This window comes from Dermacentor albipictus, chromosome 4 (genome assembly GCF_038994185.2).
Source record: "Dermacentor albipictus isolate Rhodes 1998 colony chromosome 4, USDA_Dalb.pri_finalv2, whole genome shotgun sequence".
NCBI lineage: Eukaryota > Metazoa > Arthropoda > Arachnida > Ixodida > Ixodidae > Dermacentor > Dermacentor albipictus.
In genome coordinates this window covers 56,366,139-56,385,723 of record NC_091824.1, presented here as the reverse complement: position 1 = coordinate 56,385,723, position 19,585 = coordinate 56,366,139, and the positions used below count along the sequence as shown (strand labels likewise).

Genomic DNA, 19,585 nt, shown 5'->3' with positions numbered 1-19,585 from the left:
ACCGAGAATTTTTGCAAATAAGGTTACTTTCTGAAAGCGTTTCTAAGAACGCGTACTAAAGTTTAGTTGTCGTGCAGATGTTTCTAAAAAGTCAGCGTAACGGGGCAACTCTTTTTGCATGCATGTTACAATGAACGTTTGCGAGTCTTCAACAACAAATTGAGAAAAGTAATTTCGTTTTACAGTCCCACAGAGAAGCACAAAAATATAATAAAAAACGGCAGGCACTCTGTCCGCAGCTGCGTTGATTGGCCGCTAGAGTAAACGGTGGCGCATCGATCAGATCCATAGTGAAACGCTCTTCAGTGGGAGGCAGAGCAAAACCACCTCAACCTCCACCAACATGGCGATAAGCGTAGTACCCCCGAAACCCGCCAGGATACAATGTGGCGCTGCTGAAGCGAAAGAGAGAGAGAGAGAGTGAGCGCCAGCGGCGCGCCACCGAAGATTACCGATTCAACTGGGAGCAGTAATTGCCTCGATTATGCATTCAAAAAACCCGCCGAAGTCCTTCCTATCTCGCGAGCGGAGAGGAGAACTGATAAGAAAGCGGCCAATCGCGGAGCGCCGCGGACCGATGTACTGATAAAAGTGAAGAGAAGAAGCTGGCTCCTCCCCTTGTCTCATTATGTTGACGGATTGCCGTTCCTTTTTTGCTTGTATTGATAGTTTCTCTCTTATTTTTGCAGGGGAAGAAGAAAAAGAAGAAGAAAGAACGCGGCGAAAACGAAAATCAAAGAAAAATCGAAAGGCGAGCGAAAAAAGGGAGAGCGGGAAAGCGCAGCTCACACGGAGACGGTTGGAACCAAGGAGGGCCTGCCTCGCCGCCGCTGCACTTCGGGAGAAACTTGCGGTCGGCGATGTTATCAAAGGAGGAGGAGGAAAGGAGACACGGCGACGGGTGCAGAAAGAAGGCAGGCTCTGTGGCGAAGCCACGCCGAGTGGGATGCCAGAAGCCAGGCGGCGTCTTCTTTGTGCCGGTCGGCTTTTCCTGCGAACTCGAGATGCCTTTCCGCCGCCGTGCGCCGGCAAACGAACTTCAGCAGGGAGACACCAGGTGGCGGGAGAGTGAGGACAAGCCGAGACGTTTTCAGAGGAAAGGCAGAAGGAACTGTGTTTGTCTAGTGCACGTGGGGTACACACGCCCCCCTTAGTTGTCTTGCCTCTTGCTTTGTTCGGTTGCTTTCGTCTTACTTGTTTTATTTTCTCTTTTTGTGTTCCTCCGTTTAGTGTTCCGACAAGCATCCACGCACAAACTGCAGGGGTCGCAGCTAATGGTGTCGGTATGTGCTACCACCGTGCGGAGTTAGCCGGATTTATTTCTTTAAATTTTTGGACGTGCCTAGACTGTGGGTACAGTGCCTTCCCGAAAAGGCTAGGTCGAGTGTAACTCGCCTGAAATCGTTGGTCTGCTGAACACAATAAAGAACACAAGAAAGCAAGAGCACGTGGCACGGGCTGGCCAACGTCTCGCTGCACAGCCAAAAGCATTCTTGACCAAATGAGCACACTAACTAGCACTAGACGATCCAAGGCTAGCTAGGCAGCTTCAACACTTCCTACGAGGCAGCCTTCTTCATGGATTAAAGTTTAGTGTCTTTCATAACCTTAGGTAGAAACTGAAAAAAATATCCTATGAAGCTGCCAGCTTTTGTTTTCTTGCTTTTGCGGTTGTTGGCGGTGGTCGTTGTGGTGGTGATGTGTACTACGGGAGGGGGTGGGGGGGCAGGAAAGTGATGGTCCGAGGCAATAACTTACATTGAAACCTGGAGGCAACACCGGACACGTGTGGCGTGAGCATTAGATTTGACTGATTTATTTCAATTCGCGCAATGCTATATTGAAGTCCGTTTGTCTCAATATCTTGGGAATAAACAAAATATTGCAACCACTGTTCCTGCTAAGCTTACCAAGAGCACCCTATTTACCCTATGTGTACCATACGAGTACCATATACACAGACGATTTCCTATGTGAGGCAGGCTCCAACGGTCATTGCTCCGTTCAAGTATTCGGCAATAATCACACAAATCATACATCATGCACATGCCCGATGAAGTACGCCCTAAAAATAGCTATACCATGTAACTTAGCCAAGACAAGGTAATCAAATGTATAAGTGTTCTTATGTGTGAAAACACTCAGAGTTTCTTTCCTCTGCCGCCAATTGCGGCACAGATGTCATAGTCTTACATAGCAAATTATGTAGTACACGGTGTTTTCTAGCCCTGGCTGCTTACATGCACACACACGCACACATGCACACACACGCGCGAGAGCGCGCGCACGAGTGGTCAAAATCTTTTGTAAGGACCAGACAATCGTCTTGTTGAACATTTAATATTACACAAGTCGGGCGGCCACTAGCAAACACCACTGTCCAAAGAAAAGCTTTGTAAATACAGCCCCTACCACAGCGCGATTGACCAGATTCATGCATATGTTATAAATGTCGGCACGAACACAATATTGAAAATTAAATGATCCCCACTAAAGAATCTACCATGCGGGAATGTTTAACCTCGCCGCATACTACAAGAGTCACTTGGTGAAATCCAAATGCTTCATTAAAAAACAGGAAGTGCAACGAGCACAAACAAACCAACGAAATCCGTAATCGACAAAGCGTACATAAAACAAAATAAAATTATTGTCGTGGGACTGCAGACCCCCAAAGATGCTCTATACATGCGAGAGTGCTATTGGAGCCTCGGAAAAGATCGAGCCTAACAGAACCGGTCCTGTACCTTTCGACAGAAGCTCCGCACTGAGTGACGGTGTCGCCTTTTGAAAACGATGGTATCGCCTTCGAGACAGACGCTTTGGAAGACGACACTCTAGGGCGACGAAGGAAAACAAGAGGGTAATTTACGTTTCCTGTGAGCTGAACGACGCATCAGTTTGCAAGGCGCGGACGCTGAATTTTCGTAGGGGGTAACTCCTAATTGTAAAACAAGACGCTACCGTATGTTCGTTTCGTTTCATGCTAAAATAATATATTGAGTGGCCTTGTCAGCGTTATAGACGCCTTTCGTACCTTGTTTTCCTCTCTTGTTGGGATGATGAATAATTTTTGGCAGCCGAGGTTTGCAGCGCATTCCAGTTATTGGTGGCGCATGCACGTTTTACGTGTATAGCCAGTGTTTAACGATTGTCAATAAATAAGACAAGCTTTCAATGCAGAAAGCGAGAGCCGTAGAAAATGGAAAAAGAGGCAAACGTCACCATTTAACGCAAATGTAGTGAGCGCACTCACTATGCATATGCCGTGTGCACGTTCGAGTACATATGCATATGTGCACGCGCAGATTTATTTGTTTTTGTGAAATAATAGGACCCGTGTTTTAGCCACCCTCTGCTGGCAATCTTGATTACTCACGTATAGCACGTCAAGCGATCTTAAAAAGCTGCTGGTTCTTGCAACCAGATCTGCACACTGAAGAAAACCCTATATGATAAGAATAAACATAAGTGACAACTGGTAGCCAAATGTCTAATGATGTCTTTTGTTGTCGCTGACAATTATCTAAATCCACTTTCATTGTGAATAGTTTTTTTTTAATGAAGATTGCTAGCTGGCATATGTAGTCAACATGTACTGCAACGTAGAGTTCGGTTTACATAGCTCGTACTGGCGGAAAATGATGCCAAAGCAAGCACGTTATTTAAGAACCACACATCTTCTTCCCTGCAATCAGTCATCATTTATTCTCTTTCAGTAAGATAGACAGCATAAGACATTTACTTAATTTTTTGTCGTGCTTCCTAGATTTTCAACATGCCTCCTAATCAAATTGTCGCATTCGCACGTAAAATCCCAAAATGTTTAGATCTTGTATAGCAATAAAGACACTAAGCTGTGAATTAAGTTATAGCTTCACATTGTTCAATGTGTCGTGTATGCGGGCATGAATATTCATAACTGTCATCCAACAAATAAGCGTTTACGATTGTCTTGTTGGTGAAATATGATTACATAACCTTGAAGTTAAGTTCCTCAGCCTTCTCACTACACTATCTTCCACTACTTCCTCCGCAGCAATGCTTAGAAATAACAAAGCGTAACCTACACAAAGACCGAAATATATTATTAATAATATCATTATTATTGTATACTATATGTAATAATAGACATATATAAACACCACGAAGAGTATAGCAAGGCAAGTACGTTTTTCTTGGTTGCGCAGTGAACGAGAGGGATGTGCATAGCAGACGTGGGCACAGGGGGTCCTGCAACAAGGCCCTCCATGTCAGCTTATCGTCATCACCAGCCACAACGCTTTGACATCAACAGCGTTTCTCAAATGTGGGAGAGCCCTGGCGCCAGTGGTGAAGGCTGCTGCCCGGCCCAGCCGTCCGACACCTCCAGTTGCGCGCGTATGCACTTCAGAGATATGCAAGGTACGGGTTCTCCCTCACAGCTGCATCTTCGAAGAATTGGGGTGACTCCGGGGTCACTCTAGTGAGTGACTGGTTCCCTCTAGCGCATGAGTGACCATCCGCTAAGCAGTCAGGTGCAGCTTGTACTCGGCCTCACCCGTGCACTTTCCACAGTTTCGTACCGAACGGTATACAATTTGTTCACAGCGGAAGAAAAAGATTTTTACGTACAATCTCTTCGTGCGCAGTGACGATGACTGTGGCGTGAAGATGTGTAGAAGAGACGATCAGGAGAAGTAACCAGAGCCCTATATAGAGGGGCATGTGAGAACCCGACGCACAATAAACCAGGTTCCCGATGCTATTGTCCTTCTTGCGCATCGTGACGATTAGTTCCATCAAGCATAGAACATTTCAATGACTGTTATAGCTAAGCGAGAAGAAAGCAATGGCTGTGCTTAATTGAGCATATCTGGGAATATATTGACCTGAACGTTACCTCCAATGCGAGGAGAAGTCATAATTAATTAAGGAAAATCAGAGATCCACCCGCTCGTAGCAATTGCTACAAAGGAAACCCATGCGGGTTTCTTGAAAGAAATACCCCGCAGTTGAAGAAAAAATCATCCTGGTCCGGGACTCGAACCCGGGACCACCGACCCACCGCCTTATTTCCCTTAATTAATTACTACTCTCCACCTTGCGGGTTTCCGCAGAAATATTACGCCAGAAGTCATCATTAGACTGTGTTTATACGAACAGCCCGATTGTGCTATTGTTTGGTTTGCAGGTCAATATGGTAATGGAAATTCTATAAAAGTTTTAGGAAATTGAATCAGACCGGCTGTAATCATACTGCAGGTTGTTCACTCTGGCGCTGTGTGCGCACAGCTCGCTGAGGTTCTTGTAACTGCAGTTCAGTACAGAACGTACAGCGTTAATTAATGTTCATATATATATATATATATATATATATATATATATATATATATATATATATATATATATATATATATATATATATATATATATATATATATATATATATATATATCATCAGCAGCCTGGTTACGCCCACTGCAGGGCAAAAACCTCTACCATACTTCTGCCACTACCCCGATCATGTACTAATTGTGGCCATGTTGTCCCTGCAAACTTCTTAATCTCATCTACCCACCTAATCTTCTGCCGCCCCCTACCACGCTTTCCTTCCCTTGGAGTCCAGTCCGTAACCCTTAATGACCATCGGTTATCTTCCCTCCTAACTACATATCTTGCCCATGCCCATTTCTTTTTGCTTCATTTAAATGCTCATATATATATATATATATATATATATATATATATATATATATATATATATATATATATATATATATATATATATATATATATATATATATATATATATATATATATATTCTAAAGAACCTTCATAGCGTGCGCGAATAGTAGCTTATACGCATTTTTATGTGTTAAGGCTCCTCACAAGGATAATCTCACTCAGGCAAGGACACGCTATACTCGGCAATTTGGTAAATCTTCATTGTTTTCCACGGTTGACTTCGCAAAAGTTCTTCTTTGGTGCCTACTTCCTGGTCTATATGGTGTCTACAGTTACATATTCTCTCACTTTTCATGGAGTTGTGCGAACTGAGTCGTGAGGCAACCATAGACTCCGAGTCTGCGTCGCTTTATGTCATAAAAGTGTCTAAATGTCTTCCTGCACGTAGTTATTCTAGATGCTTTGGCTGTATATGACTATGATGAAGAATACGTATAGCGTTTTGTCAGTTCTATGTTTCTATTCAGGTTTTGCTTTCTTTAGGTAGGATTTTCTACGACCTTACACAATGTTGGCTACGAGTAGAATTTTCATCTGCGAATGCATATTCATTGCTAATTGTAATAGCGCATAGTGCTCATTGGCACACATGTGGCTCAAGAGAGACCGCAAAAGCACCTCCTGTGTGACGGTCCATCATGGCAAGTTTGCCCTTCGGAAAGCTTTATGGACATTAGATGACAGCTATGTTAAAGTACAGAAGATTCTGCGACCCTGAATTTGGGCGTGAACAATGTGCAAAAGCCACAAAAGCATTGTGCTTTTGCTTTGGCCTCACGCCAAATGCACCAGATGCATCATCTTGTAGGACCGTTTCTGATAAACTGAACGATGAACACTTCATTCTTTGTGTGTGTCCCTGCATACTATGAACCAAGCTCTCTCCTCATATTAAGTCCCCTTTACCCTTTCCACTGTGTAGCGTTCAGTCAAGTGGGCTAAGCCATGGTTAACCTCCCTGGTTTTCACTCGGCGCTTCACTCACTCTCTCTCTCTCTCTCTTTTTATGCAACATGCTTAACAGTGAAATTTTTGTGAAGTCGACTCCTTTAACTATAAGCTGCTTATCGAAGAGTTCATATTCTTGGGAAGAAGCTAACTTGAATTTAAGACATCTTTACAAGGACCCTGTTCTAGTATTTTAGTCTGTGTTCCTTATTTAGCTTTGCATTCCGACCTCGCATTAAGGAAGCTTTCAGAGTGACATAAGGCGGCCTCACCGCTATGAATGCTTCCTTATTGAGGTAAGGAAGATTTCATTGTTTGGCCTTGAGTTAAACTGTGATAATAATTTGCAGCCCTGAATTTGTGATGTACCATGCATGACTGACCCTGTGTAGCAACTTTGACAACGCTGACGTAATCCTGCTGGTCACTCTGAAGCTCACTGCCAACTATGAAGAAACGTTTACAGCATTGGGAAAGTCCCCACAAGTACTGCAATTTTCCCTCCGTCAAAACCTTAGGAACTTGGCACCCGATCATCGATCAAATATTTACTTTAGCACAGTTACAATGGAGTTACAAATTTTGCGTCATGCTGATTTTGCTAGCGAAAATGGTAAGAAAAGAAGAGGAATAACGGCTTTGCAGCTGCGGCGTCGGGAGCGTTGGCCAAATATGGGGCTATGGTATTCACATTCGGTAGGATGATTGTCATTTAAAAAGCCCGTTGTTGATATTTGACTGCTTGAACGGGTGGCCGGCACCCTCGAGTATGAGAACAAATGCTCCATTAATAGTGTGTATTACGTCGTGCAGCAAATGTTTAGATATTGTGGGATGCTGTTATTTCAATTATAGCTTATAGTCACTCAGAGGAGTGCGCACATTTGAAGCCGGAAGAGAAAGATAACTTGAGAACTGAGCACAGTCGTATTGAAGCTTCCAATTTTGTTCAAAGTGGGGGCTGGGCTTCCGTGTTTGAGTAAGAAACCACAAAACTTGGCCGTGCAGGCGGCATTGTTTCTGCATACGTAAACCACCTGAATGACGGGCATATATAGGAGGATAATCTGATTGTCATTCCGAAGTAGAAGCAGCACCGTACTTATCGCTGTTAACAATTATGCGCAACACAGTATCGCGCAAGGACGTTCGCACGTGCACCTCACTATGCGCGCAGCGCAATATCATGCTTCCGGTTTTGCAAACAGGTGCAAAGGCAGTTGGTGTCACTATCCTAATGTGATTTGGGTGCAAGGGCGTCCCTATACACCATACCAGGCAGACCAAATCGGCCCCCAGGCAACTCCGTACTTGCAAACGCCGGTACCGAGCGATGGAAGCGCCCTCGAGTGTAGGGCACACTTTCAGGCGGAGCGGTGGAAGCACTGCATATGCAAACACAAGTAATGCATAGACTTGCCGCTTGATCGTGCAGGAGCCATCGTAAAAGACACAACGTCGCACCGTTACGCATCCTTTTACGCTCACGACCGAGACGAGCCGTATATAGAGGCCAAACCGTATGGCACTCACCGACGTCGAGACGTACGCTCCTCATCCATTTCACCGAAGACACGCTGACGCTCGCCGCTCACTCGAAAAGGCGAAAGTGTCCATCAGTGACTCGTCACGGGACAGTAGTAGCGACGGGTAGGCATGAATCAGGATTGCGGCGACCTCGACGACGCATCGCACTGCCAGCGGCCGTCGTCCGTCTGTGGATTAGCGCCGAGGTGGCCCACACGGAAAGCGCATGACCGCGCGTGCACTTTGCGGGATCGACGTCGGACCGAGGCAAGACGGCGGCGTCCGCCGGAGCTACTTGGGAAGGCATGCAATGAAGGACGGCGCTGGCTCGCACGCCGCGGTCCACGCGGCGTACACAGTTTACATATACACAAACAAGCCCGCGGGCCGGGGCATACATAAACTCGAAAGAGGGCCCACGCGAGCGCAGGAAATAAAAAAAAAAAGAGGAGCGGCGGCAAGTTGGCATTTGTCGAGGCCACTCTATTGGTCGGCCGGTAATAAGGGACGCCGAGAGCGAACCAGCTCGTCTTTATTGCCCGCAGACGAGAGGCTTTCGCTCCAAGGCGTCGTCCCTGCGCCTCGCAAGTGGTCCCCCCTAAAAGAGGAGATCGCGCGCCGCAGTCCGAGAGCGCGGCCGCAAAGGAGCCCCGGCCGAAGAAGACCGGTCTCCTTCTGCCGCCAAAGAAGGGGAAAGTAATACGCACGACGCGTCTTAATTCCAGCGAGACCAGCTCGTGTACAGCGGCGGCGGGACGAGACGTCGTTTAAAGACGTGCGGCAACAGATGGCCCGCCGCCTCGCCGTGTCTCCGGACACCGCGGCGGCCGCGCGGCGTCGGCACCTCCTCTGTAGAGCGGCCGGTGCCATTGAGAAGCAGCGCGGAGAAAGAGGGGGAGGGATAGGCTAGCCGTACGGCCACCGGTTCATTACCCGTCGTCTTGCGTGAAGGGGTTGCCCTAAACCGAAACTAGCCGCACTGGAGAAAAGAAACGGGAGGGGAAGGGCAGAGAGGGGGAATGTGGCTGGCGTTGTGGGTCGGCGAGAAACGAGGTGAAATATGCGGCGTTGAGCTGCCGTGACGTCCACTTTTGGTTGCCGCGAGGTGTAGTCCATCTAGAACCCTCACTATGTATAGTTTCACGAATTATTCAAAGAAAGTAAGAACGAATGGGGTAAGGCAACGCTTGAGTGGCCGCTGAAGTGATGGAAAAGGAGAGAAAGGGAGAAAACAAAGGGGCGAGAAGGGGAGCGGGGTGAAAAGAAGATGCAAAAGAAAAAGTAGAGGTATAGTGAAAAGAGAGCAGGGAGTCGACCTTGAAAATGACGGAGGCCGGATTCCGTAATGCTGCAACGTACAAACACCCTTCGAGAATGGTTTCTCACTGTCGCGTAGTGTAATGTCCTCATCGAAAAGGGCCGGGGCTAACATGATGGGCACAACACCAGATGTCTCAGTTAAAACGCACCTATAGTAAACAAAGAATATATTCAGACTGCGGTCGGCGCATAGGTGGTGAAATAAACGAGCGCTTGGCATGGTGAAAGCAAAATAATCACTAAAACCATCGTCCCCCTAGTTAAAAATGCTGCGAGGACAAGGATCCCTATAGATGTCCTAATGATCCCTTTATGCCATGTGAGCTGAGCCCGCCGACAAAATTCAAACTTCAGGACTCCATCGAATCGAGCGAGTTTATCTTCTCCTGGAGCTCATTCCAGTACGGTGAAAGAGCCCCGGTCATCTGTTTCACCCAATATATGACATTCGTACCACAACTTTTTCAACTAAACCTCGATATATTATGATGTCCCCAACTTCGAGCCAAACTATACTTGTATACGGGCCTTTCTCAATCAATGTTAACACTGCGTGTATATCATTTTCCTATCCGTCGGTTGTTTTCTTTCAAGTTCATTTGCTAACCTCCCCTTTTCCCCATCACAGGTAAATACTGTCAGAATACAACGAATAAATGCCTTTTCCTTCAAAGTCCATGGCCTGCGTCGAAGCGAACTCAGAACGCACTCTGCCCCAGTATTATTCTTCAGCAGAATTTCGTTGCAATGATGATCTTCCGTGACTATTCATTTCGCTTGCAGGCAAACATACTGTTTCAATGCTTTTAGCAGCTTACAACCAGTGGCAAATTACTGTTCCCTGGCATAACTTCAACGTCAGTTTCCTGTGTTATATTTATGAAACTTACCATTGACTTTTGAAAGCTCGGGTGCTCTGCCTCTCAACAACTCTATGTCCCCTGCAGGACTGCCAATATGTTTCCATGGTATTTCTATACCAGCAATTATTTCCAACCATCGAACATAATAACTTATAGAAGTACGTAATGAGGAAGACGCCAAAACAGAGCACTCCTTCTCGACACATTTTTATTTTCCGTATTTCCGCTCATGTTCTTACGGGTTACTATGTGTTACCCCTTTATTTATTTTCTAGTATATACTACGTGTACTTTCTGCCTTTACTAAGCAATTTCCGCATCACACCTCTGCTTCCATGGGATCGAACGTCTTCTCAAGATACACAGGTTATTTCAGCGAATACATTCTTTCCTAAAAGCAATGCAGCAAAAATGTACAAATCTTTTTTGTTAGTCCGTTATTCAAGCCCGAGGAGATGAGAAGTAGTTTCAAATATGTAATTGTTGACTAATTCAAATAACTAATTCAAAAGAAGCTAAGTATCTTCTTAGTACTTAAGCAGGTACTTGCTTACTTACTTCAGGGCACATGTTACAAATGCGTAATTGAAGCGTGCTAGTGGGCAAGGCATCTTCATCTAACACAAACCCTGAGACAACTAACTGTTTTGAGATCATTGTTCACACAATATATGACTGCTCCGCACAATTTTGTTGGGCAAAGCGCATTTAAAGGGACACTAAAGCGAAACAATAAATCAGTTTAGGCTAATGAAGCATTGTTTGAGAACCCTGCAGGCAGTAATTTAAAAAAAAATTTTTGATTATTAGATGAGAAAATGAAGGTCCAAGTAGCGGTATTTGAATTTCGCGCCGAAACCCCAGCGCCGGGACGTGAGCGTGACGTCAGGGATCCCAACGTATGTTTTCGCATTTGGGCCGCGTTGGCTGAGTAAAGGTTCCCGAAACTTGCCATGTTTAATATTTGGTTCCTTTAGAACACAATGTAGTCAATCTGTACCGCTATATATCATTAGTAGGCCCTAGAAGATGCCATCAAAATCCAAGGTGTCACAGCCCCCAGGTGCGGGTACTTAAGTAGGCGTCGCCGCCCGTATTTCGTTCTTGCGCTTTTTCTGGCTTACCAAACGTCTTAGCGTTGCAAGAGTGGTGTTTTTGGTGTCGTAGAACGGTAATTTACTGATGCAGAAGCAATAATTTTTCACTGTAGTGTCTCTTTAAGGAAGTCTTTGCGGAAAAACAGAAAAAGAAAGTAGGCAATTTAAATTCGTGGTTTTTGCGTGCCAGAGCCACTATCTGATTATGAGGCACGCTGTAGTGAGGGACTCCGCATTATCATTGACCAACTGGGGTTCCTTAAAGTGAGCCCAATGGACGGTACACGGGCGATTCTGCATTTCGCCCCCATCGAAACGTGGCCGCCATGGCCGGGATTTGGTCCCCCGACCTGGTGCTTAGCAGCGCAATGCCCTAGCCATTAAGCAACCACAGTGGGGAAAGTAGACTTGTGGTACCTTGTAATAGCAGAGGCCGATATTCAACGAAACTGTTTCTTTCGAGCAGTTGTATTAAGAACTTGAGTTACCTATAATAAAACCGCACACTTTAAAACGTTGCTCGCATGTATGACTCTGCCGTCTGAAACATTGCCGGAATATAGCGCTTAAGAGCACTTGTTTAAGAAAATTTTACCAAACTCTTTTTTTAAAATCATATTTGTTCTCGGTGGCTGCTACTGGCGAAGTGCTTGCATAAGTAATTTTCTGCAAAGCGATAATTGGCCTGACACACTTTGAACTTCGTTTGCGCTCGTAACCTTTATCTTATTTTCACCAAATATAAACCAGGTGTCTTGTTTAGTTCACCCAGAATATCGGGAAGCCTATACTACATCCCTCGCAGTCAAAATAGGCAGAAAACGAAGGTTCCGTAACATATTGAAGCGTATAATTATTCGAGAAACGTTAAATTTTCATCGCACATTACACTTAACATGGTCTCCACTTCCCCATATAGTGTAAACTTGTTGATACCTATAGAGTTTTCTCGGTACACTGCGAAAACAAATCGAATGACGGCTTATATAATTATTTCGAGCAGTACCTGTAGGCCTTTTCTAGAAAGCCTGTAATTTATCCCCACATATATCACTTCGTATGTTAATTGCCCATAATGCTCTCCACTTTTGCACCAAATTTAGTCTTCGTTGCGGTTACTGTTCTCTCCTCACTACGGGCTAAATTCTGCGTCTTTCGTAAAACACACTTATAATACCCCGGAGCTCTTGAACATGCAGTTTACTACAAAAGACATAATTATTCTAAAAGGTTTGTTCTTCGCTACATTCACCCCTAACCATCCTCCTATGTTCGGCAAATATAAACAAAGTAACTTGTTTCGCTCACCGATGACATCGGGACAACCTATATAATACATACGTGTCTCATGGAATGCATGGAGAGGTTGAAGAGAGTTCAGTTATTATTTCCAAACTTAATAATAAGACCAAAGTGTCACCACGCATTATGGTTAACGCAACCTCCGTTTTCTCCATATGTGAACTCGGTGTGTCCCACACTTCTTTCGGCAAACTGGGAAGCATAGCGAGTAATGACCGACTTAGGCTTTATTTAGCTAAGGCTCTTGGAAGTTTACCCACACATTGCTCATAACATCCTTCTTATTTCCTAGCAGCGTTAACCTTGTGGCAGGTTCGGTTGTTTAAAGACATTCGGGGCAAACTTCCTACGCGGTTCGTGGAATACGGTTCTAAAGCTCTCGAACGCTTGTGCGAGTAATTTGCTCCAAAGGGTTAAATTAACCTGCACAGTTCAAAGTTTCTGTGCTGGTCACTCATAACATGGCCCATATGTTCTCTAAATATAAAATCACTGGCGCTGTTGGTTCTCCCAGGTTAGCGGGCAAATTTTATGCCTTTCACACAACGTCTGTAAACAGGCAGAAAAGGAGAGTATAGAAATTTTTATTTAAGCCCCTATTTAACGCAGATACCTCGAAATTTACCTGCACATCACGCTCTACATGCATCATATTTAATATAAATACAAACGCAGTGAATGACCTAGCCTATTACTTTTTTTGAGGACACCGTGAAAACACGCGTATAACGTTTTAGAACGTTCCTAATCGCACCAGCATTGGCATCATCTCTGTAATACATGATCACCATAGCATTACTGAGCAAGCTCTCGCAAGGACATACCAAAAAAGGTTCTTGACATGCATCGGTCTTCTATACTTGCCAAACAGCACAAGGACGTTCCGCATTGTTCAGTTCCGCACTCCTCAAAGATGGCTTCCTGCAAAAACAGCAATGTCAGTACATTCTTCCGCCAATTTGGAGAAGCGAAAATTATAGTTGCACTGTCGGGTTGCCTAATTAGTAGACATGTGTTGAATACATACCACCTTCAATTCTGCAATTTTAACGCGTTCAGCAGAGTAGTTGAATAAAAGGTTAAATAATAGACTAATTGAGTTAGACAAAAGCCGTCTTCATCGATTAGTCCCGCTCTGAGCTCACTTATATATACTGCGATAGCAGCAGGTTGTCGAAGAGGACACAGTCATCTCGATAACGAATCTCTTTTGCGCCATGCACACAACTTTGTCTTCTTCCGCTACTATATTGCTTGCTGTGGCCTCCGAAATACATGCACAGATGCCAGAAGTCTCAGAGTTGGCGGGGCGCACGAAACCTCGCACCAATTGTCAGGTAAACACTACTTGATAGACTGCAGGGACGCCATCTTTTTCGGGGAATTGGGAACCTCATTGGGAATTGTTGATTAAATTCAATTCATTTCATGTTCGTGCAAATTGGTCTCGGTAATCCCTGAAAAAGTAGAGGATGTGCAAAATAGATACCGAAACACGCGATCGTCGAAATAATGCTTTTTTGTTTTCTCCTCCGGAAAACTGTTCCGTACTATATTGTTGGCGGGACACAAGCCGCAGTTCCAAAGTACGTATTTGTTAGATGCATGCGGCTGTATGTCTGAGTATTAACGATGTGTGTACTGGAACATCAGCTATTGTAGAGCTACTGTTTAATTGCCAAAGCAGTAAAGGGAGTAAGAAAAGAATCCTAAGTGGTTCTGCAGTGGTTAGCGCTTCTGCCTCCCTACACAGTACATTGCCACAGGGGCTGCAAAGCAACAAACGAGTAGACCACACCATTAAAACCCTTAGGACTACGGTGAAACAGATCTATCGTATGATCCGTAGAGTAACTTATCACCAAAAAGGTTTCAAGGAAACAGAGACGATCCGGCTCGTTCAGGCTTTTGTGCTAAGTCGTCTCACATATAGCCTCCCTTTCCAGGACCCCACGAAAACAGAACTAAAGGCCCTAGATGCGTTGATTAGAACGTCGTACAAAGCGGCTCTCGGCCTACCACAGGGAACCTCTACTGAACGCCTGCTGGCCCTCGGGATTCACAATAACAACGAGGAGCTACGGGCAGCGACGCTCATATCTCAAAGGGAGCGGCTTAGCTTAACCACCTCTGGCAGAAAATTACTTTGCCGCGTGGGTTACCCTACTCATCCACAGTATGCGGGACAAGAACTCGAATCTCTGACCAGAGTCCTTCGTGAAAGGATCATAGTAGCCCCAATCCCTAAGAACATGAGTCCAAAATACCACCAGGGACGTAGAAATGCTCGAGCTCGAAAGTTAATGCAGCAATTCGATGGAAACCCGGATACAGTCTACACAGATGTCGCTCGATGTGGTGCTTACAAATACGCCCTCGCAGTGGTAGGAGCGGCCGAAAATCAAGGGCTTGTGACTTGTGCCACGGCTAGAGTTGCATCTGCGAATACCGCAGAAGCTTCAGCCATCGCGCTAGCTATTAAAACTAAGGACGCTCTGGGACAATCGTCGATAACTCGTACAGATTCCCAAGTCGCATGTAGACTATTCCTCACCGGGAGGCTACCACACAGCACCACTCACCTATTAGGATCCAACCTAACGCAGAAACACGTGATCATCTGGTGCCCGGGTCACGCAGGACTCGAGGGCAATGAGAGAGCGGACGGCGCAGCTCGTGCTTTTGTCAACCGAGCGGCCGACCACTCTGACAAAAACCCCTTTTTACCACGAGACATCCTTGAGCACCAGCGGCGCGAGCGAAGAAAGTACAGTCCACCACACCCTGACCTATCCAGGCAGGACTCTTATGACTGGCGCCGAATACAGACGCACACATTTCCAAACCTTTATTTGAAAAATGCCATTCACCCAACGCTGTACAGCGCTCGCTGTCCTTGGTGCGGAGGCCGGCCAACTCTCGCCCACATTACGTGGGACTGCCAGAACAGGCCACCCAAAATTAATACACCAAAAATAGCCGGCAAACTTTCCGGAAGGGAGCAGTGAGAGACTTGGCTCGCCAGCGAGGATCGGGAGATGCAACTAGCGCTTCTCGACCAAGCACGGCGGACCGCTCAAGCCAGTGGGGCCCTGGACTAGGGGCTCCACCCAGTCGCTTTCTGCATTTTTTTTTCTTTTAAATAAACGTTTTGATATATATATATTTCTTTTCCGGCATAGAGCTAATATGAAATTAAGAATGAGATGGTGACCGGACAATCAACTACGGGCATAGCAAACGCAGTGTTATGGGTTAAGCGTTGTCGCAGGAATAAGCCAATGACTACTGAAGAAATTTAACGCTCACAGGCGAAAGTAAGCATTAAACATTACGTCGCCTCGTTTCATACTTTCTTGTACGTACACTTCTGCTCGGAATGCTTTCTCCACCGCACGTAAACCATCTTAGCATCCTGCAAGGCAGGCCAGATTCGGTCTTTCATATACTTAATCCCAGAAAAAAAAAATAAACACGGCAGAAAGTAGAAAACACCGAAGAAGGGGAGCCCAGGGGCTCGATTTTGTTAATCATGACCATATAAAGCTACCAACCAATTAAGCCAATTAAAAAAATAGTTGCCAAGTGCAGCAAGTGCATTTTCTGTATATTACTTAAGCCGTTTAAGTTTGGCAAAATAACCGAATGTGCGTTTTGTGTTACGAAGTGATGTTACATTTCACTGCTAGACAAGGAAAAAAAAAAGACATCGCGAAAGTATGAGCCAGGAACACCGACGACGTGGGGGAAGAGAACGCAGAGAAAGCGATGCCTTGCTATAAAAAAGGCTGGCTTCCTGGCCAGGCGGCCACGAACGAGACAGCAAGAGCAACACGCACAGAAAAATATATACGTGTGCGCATTCATCTCTCTAGACACAAAACTTGCTTCCCTCGAACTTCAGGAACAAAAGAGAGCTCGAGCGCTGCGCTCAAGGAAAGTCTAATAAACGGCTAAGAAGCGGGAAAAAGCGCGGCAAACGAGGAAGCGCACACACACACATAGGGACAGAAGCGGGGATGGAGAAGGACTCGAGCGGGCGTGCTTCGCCTGCCGAGGTGCCACACAGGATATGCAATACAAGTACAGCGCGCCCGGCGCGCCAGCCGCTCGGGTCGTGACGTCGGTGAAGCGCGCTGCGGCGGCGGCGACTGCGGTGGTGGCAGGGAATTGCCGCGCGCCAAAAAGGAGCAAACCCGGAGGAGCTCTCCCATTGGATTGTCCCTCGTAAATGTGAGCCGACTCGCGAGACGCGAAAATTGGCAGCGCCCGAGAACAAAGCCGAGGGTGGCGTAGGGAAACGGTGAGGGAAGACTCGTTCCCTTTTTTTTTCTTTCGCGTCCTGCCAGGGCGACGTCGGCGGCGGCGAGAAGCGATGGAGCGGGCATACAGGCGAAAGCAAACAGAGGCCGCGCTACAATTCGGCATAGACCACGCGTTTTGTGGCACTGCGCAGACTCCTTGGGCGTGAGCTCGAAATGACCCCCGAGGACCGTTGCTGCGGGATTTGCAGGGAGCGAAGTGGGGAGCACCCACGCTATGGTTCAGCACGAAGGAAGAAAGAAGCGGGGAAATCTCCATCTCGACGACCTCCGGGGCACAAACGAACACGCACATACACGGGTGCGAAGCCGGCTATATGAAACGACTGCGGTTCATGTGCGCGCGTTTTTTTGGTGTGCAAGACATGCGCGAAACAGCTAAGTTACCAAAACGAACGTTCGTATACGAAAAGAAGCGGACGGCGCGGTAAAACGTTCACACACATAGGGGCATGGGTCGGGATAACGACAGCGCAAGGAGGCGATGCGTATGGTGTGCGGAATCAGCCCCTTGTCACCTCTTCCCGACCAGCAATGCCGTTTTCGCATAGTCTGACGCGGTATGCGCAGGCGGAACGGAAAGCGCACAGGGGCACGACCAGATGTGGAAGAATACTTTCCTCAGCTATAGCTGTCGCAGCGGACGACTATCATATATAAAGGGCACGACTGAAGCGTCATCACTACAGCAATGCAGGCAAGGTATTTGATTAAATATCTATGAAAGAACGATGTCTATGAAGTTATATTTCGTCGGACCTGATGATTATCGAGTGAAGAAGGCAGGCTTTCTTTGTCCTAGGCCCCGGCACGTTTATAATTTTAGGTTAAATTATCATGAAAGTGATGATTTGAGATTATTGCCAATTGAAAGGCACTCAGCATTTGAAAGATTCAACTTGTTTCAACATCGCACAAGACCACTCTGCCTCGCCCTTGTTCCTGACCATCGTGACCGGTGCGAGCGGCTTGTATAACAATCGATCCTTCCCTAGGAAGTTAAGAACCGTCTCACTTTCACTTCAACCAAGCTTCACGCCGAGCACGTAGGAGAGCGTCTTTTCGGACTGCTGCCCTGATCAATAACGCCGACGCAGCACTGCCGACAGAGATCCTCTCTTGCCGACCTTTACGGCCTGCGACGGTATCCGACGTCACATTTGTTTTGCTGGAATGCGCTCGATGACAGGGGAGAGAAAAGAGCGAGTTTTCTCCAACTCTGCTTGATGACACGAGGGACACGTCGTAAAGTATATAAGGTGCACGCCGGCGAAATCCCAGACGCGAGGCGGCGGCCGCTCTTCTGCTTGGCTGGCGCCACCACCGACTTCGGCGATACACCAGACACGCTCCACAGCCACAAGTAAACATAACACACCCACAAACACACACAAAAAAAGCTGGGAACAAACTCCTTGGACCGCACGAATAGGATGGTATAACGTGTAGGGCCGGCTCCCTGTTTCTATGGCTTCGTCTCCGAGCTCGAGGCGTCGAAAACACAGCGTATACAAAAAATCACTGTGCGTGTGTGCGTGCGTGTGTGCGTGTGTGTGTGCGTGTGTGTGTGCGTGCGTGGATGTGTGTGTGGGTCTGTGTGATAGACGCCCCTCTGTTGGCCCTGGGCGCCACGTCGCCAGGGAGCTGGCACCGTCGCTTTTCCCGTGCCTTGAAAGGACGTGCCGCGCGATCGAGCGTCTATGTACACGCGTCTCAGCCAGTTGGCACAGACACACGCACGCATTGGAGACGAAAGGGATGCTCCGGCCTCTTTCGTCCTTGTCACTCCGTGGGAACACCGAAAGAGAAAAAGGGAAAGCAGTGCGAAACAAACAAGCTCCATCCGATGGCTCCCCGTCCCACCAATCACTCAAGAGCTTCTTTTTTCTACCCTTTTTTCTTTCACTTGGACGTCACGACTGCGAAATGGTCTATATACGACACCCTCTAATTTCAACAACACATCTTTTGGTGTCCGAGTAGTTGAAAGTTCAATTATTAGGCGCTGTCATCATTCCTGAGATGTGGACAATGGTAAAAAAACAGGCGAGTGTACAAAGCACGCGGTTCTTCGCACTGTTGCCAAGTGCGAAGAAGGCCATGAGAAATGACGTTAGACAGTATATGAAGGAACATCTTTGACACTATTATTGTTCGTGATAAATGTAAAAAGTGCTTTTTCTATCCACGATGAACGTAATCGAACTAGGTGTACGTCATCGACTCAATGCGGAAAACGGGTCACGCTGTATAATATGAACGTATCTCCGCGGACACGAAATACTTGGGAACAGTTAGTGGGTGTATTGTGTCTCCCGAGACCTGTTATCTTCGGAGAATCTGTTCTCTTATTTACTAAAAGTGGAGCATGTATGTACGACTGGTTCTAGTATGTCATTCACACTACCTGCTCAGCAGATGGAGCAGACACAACTATAGAAGTGGAAGCCGATTGTGGCGTCCTATTGTCGGAATTAT

The 19,585-nt window shown here is 46.4% G+C and overlaps 1 protein-coding gene and 1 long non-coding RNA gene across 2 annotated transcripts in view; one reads left to right on the top strand and one right to left on the bottom strand.

The window, feature by feature from the left end:
• The window catches only part of LOC139059096 (uncharacterized), a 39,329-nt gene extending 25,318 nt beyond the window's left edge, over positions 1–14,011 (bottom strand). The window contains exons 1-2 of the long non-coding RNA XR_011513901.1: positions 13,813–14,011; positions 13,610–13,706 (exon numbers count right to left, since the gene is read on the bottom strand). This is a non-coding gene — a long non-coding RNA (uncharacterized lncRNA). The remainder of the gene's footprint in view (positions 1–13,609; positions 13,707–13,812) is intronic.
• Positions 1–19,585, top strand: part of LOC139059089 (uncharacterized) — a 99,185-nt gene that overhangs the window by 38,812 nt on the left and 40,788 nt on the right. The window contains exons 4-5 of the mRNA XM_070536990.1: positions 690–1,283; positions 4,191–4,404. Coding sequence (XP_070393091.1) covers positions 4,203–4,404 — 202 coding nt within the window. The 5' untranslated portion in view covers positions 690–1,283; positions 4,191–4,202. The remainder of the gene's footprint in view (positions 1–689; positions 1,284–4,190; positions 4,405–19,585) is intronic.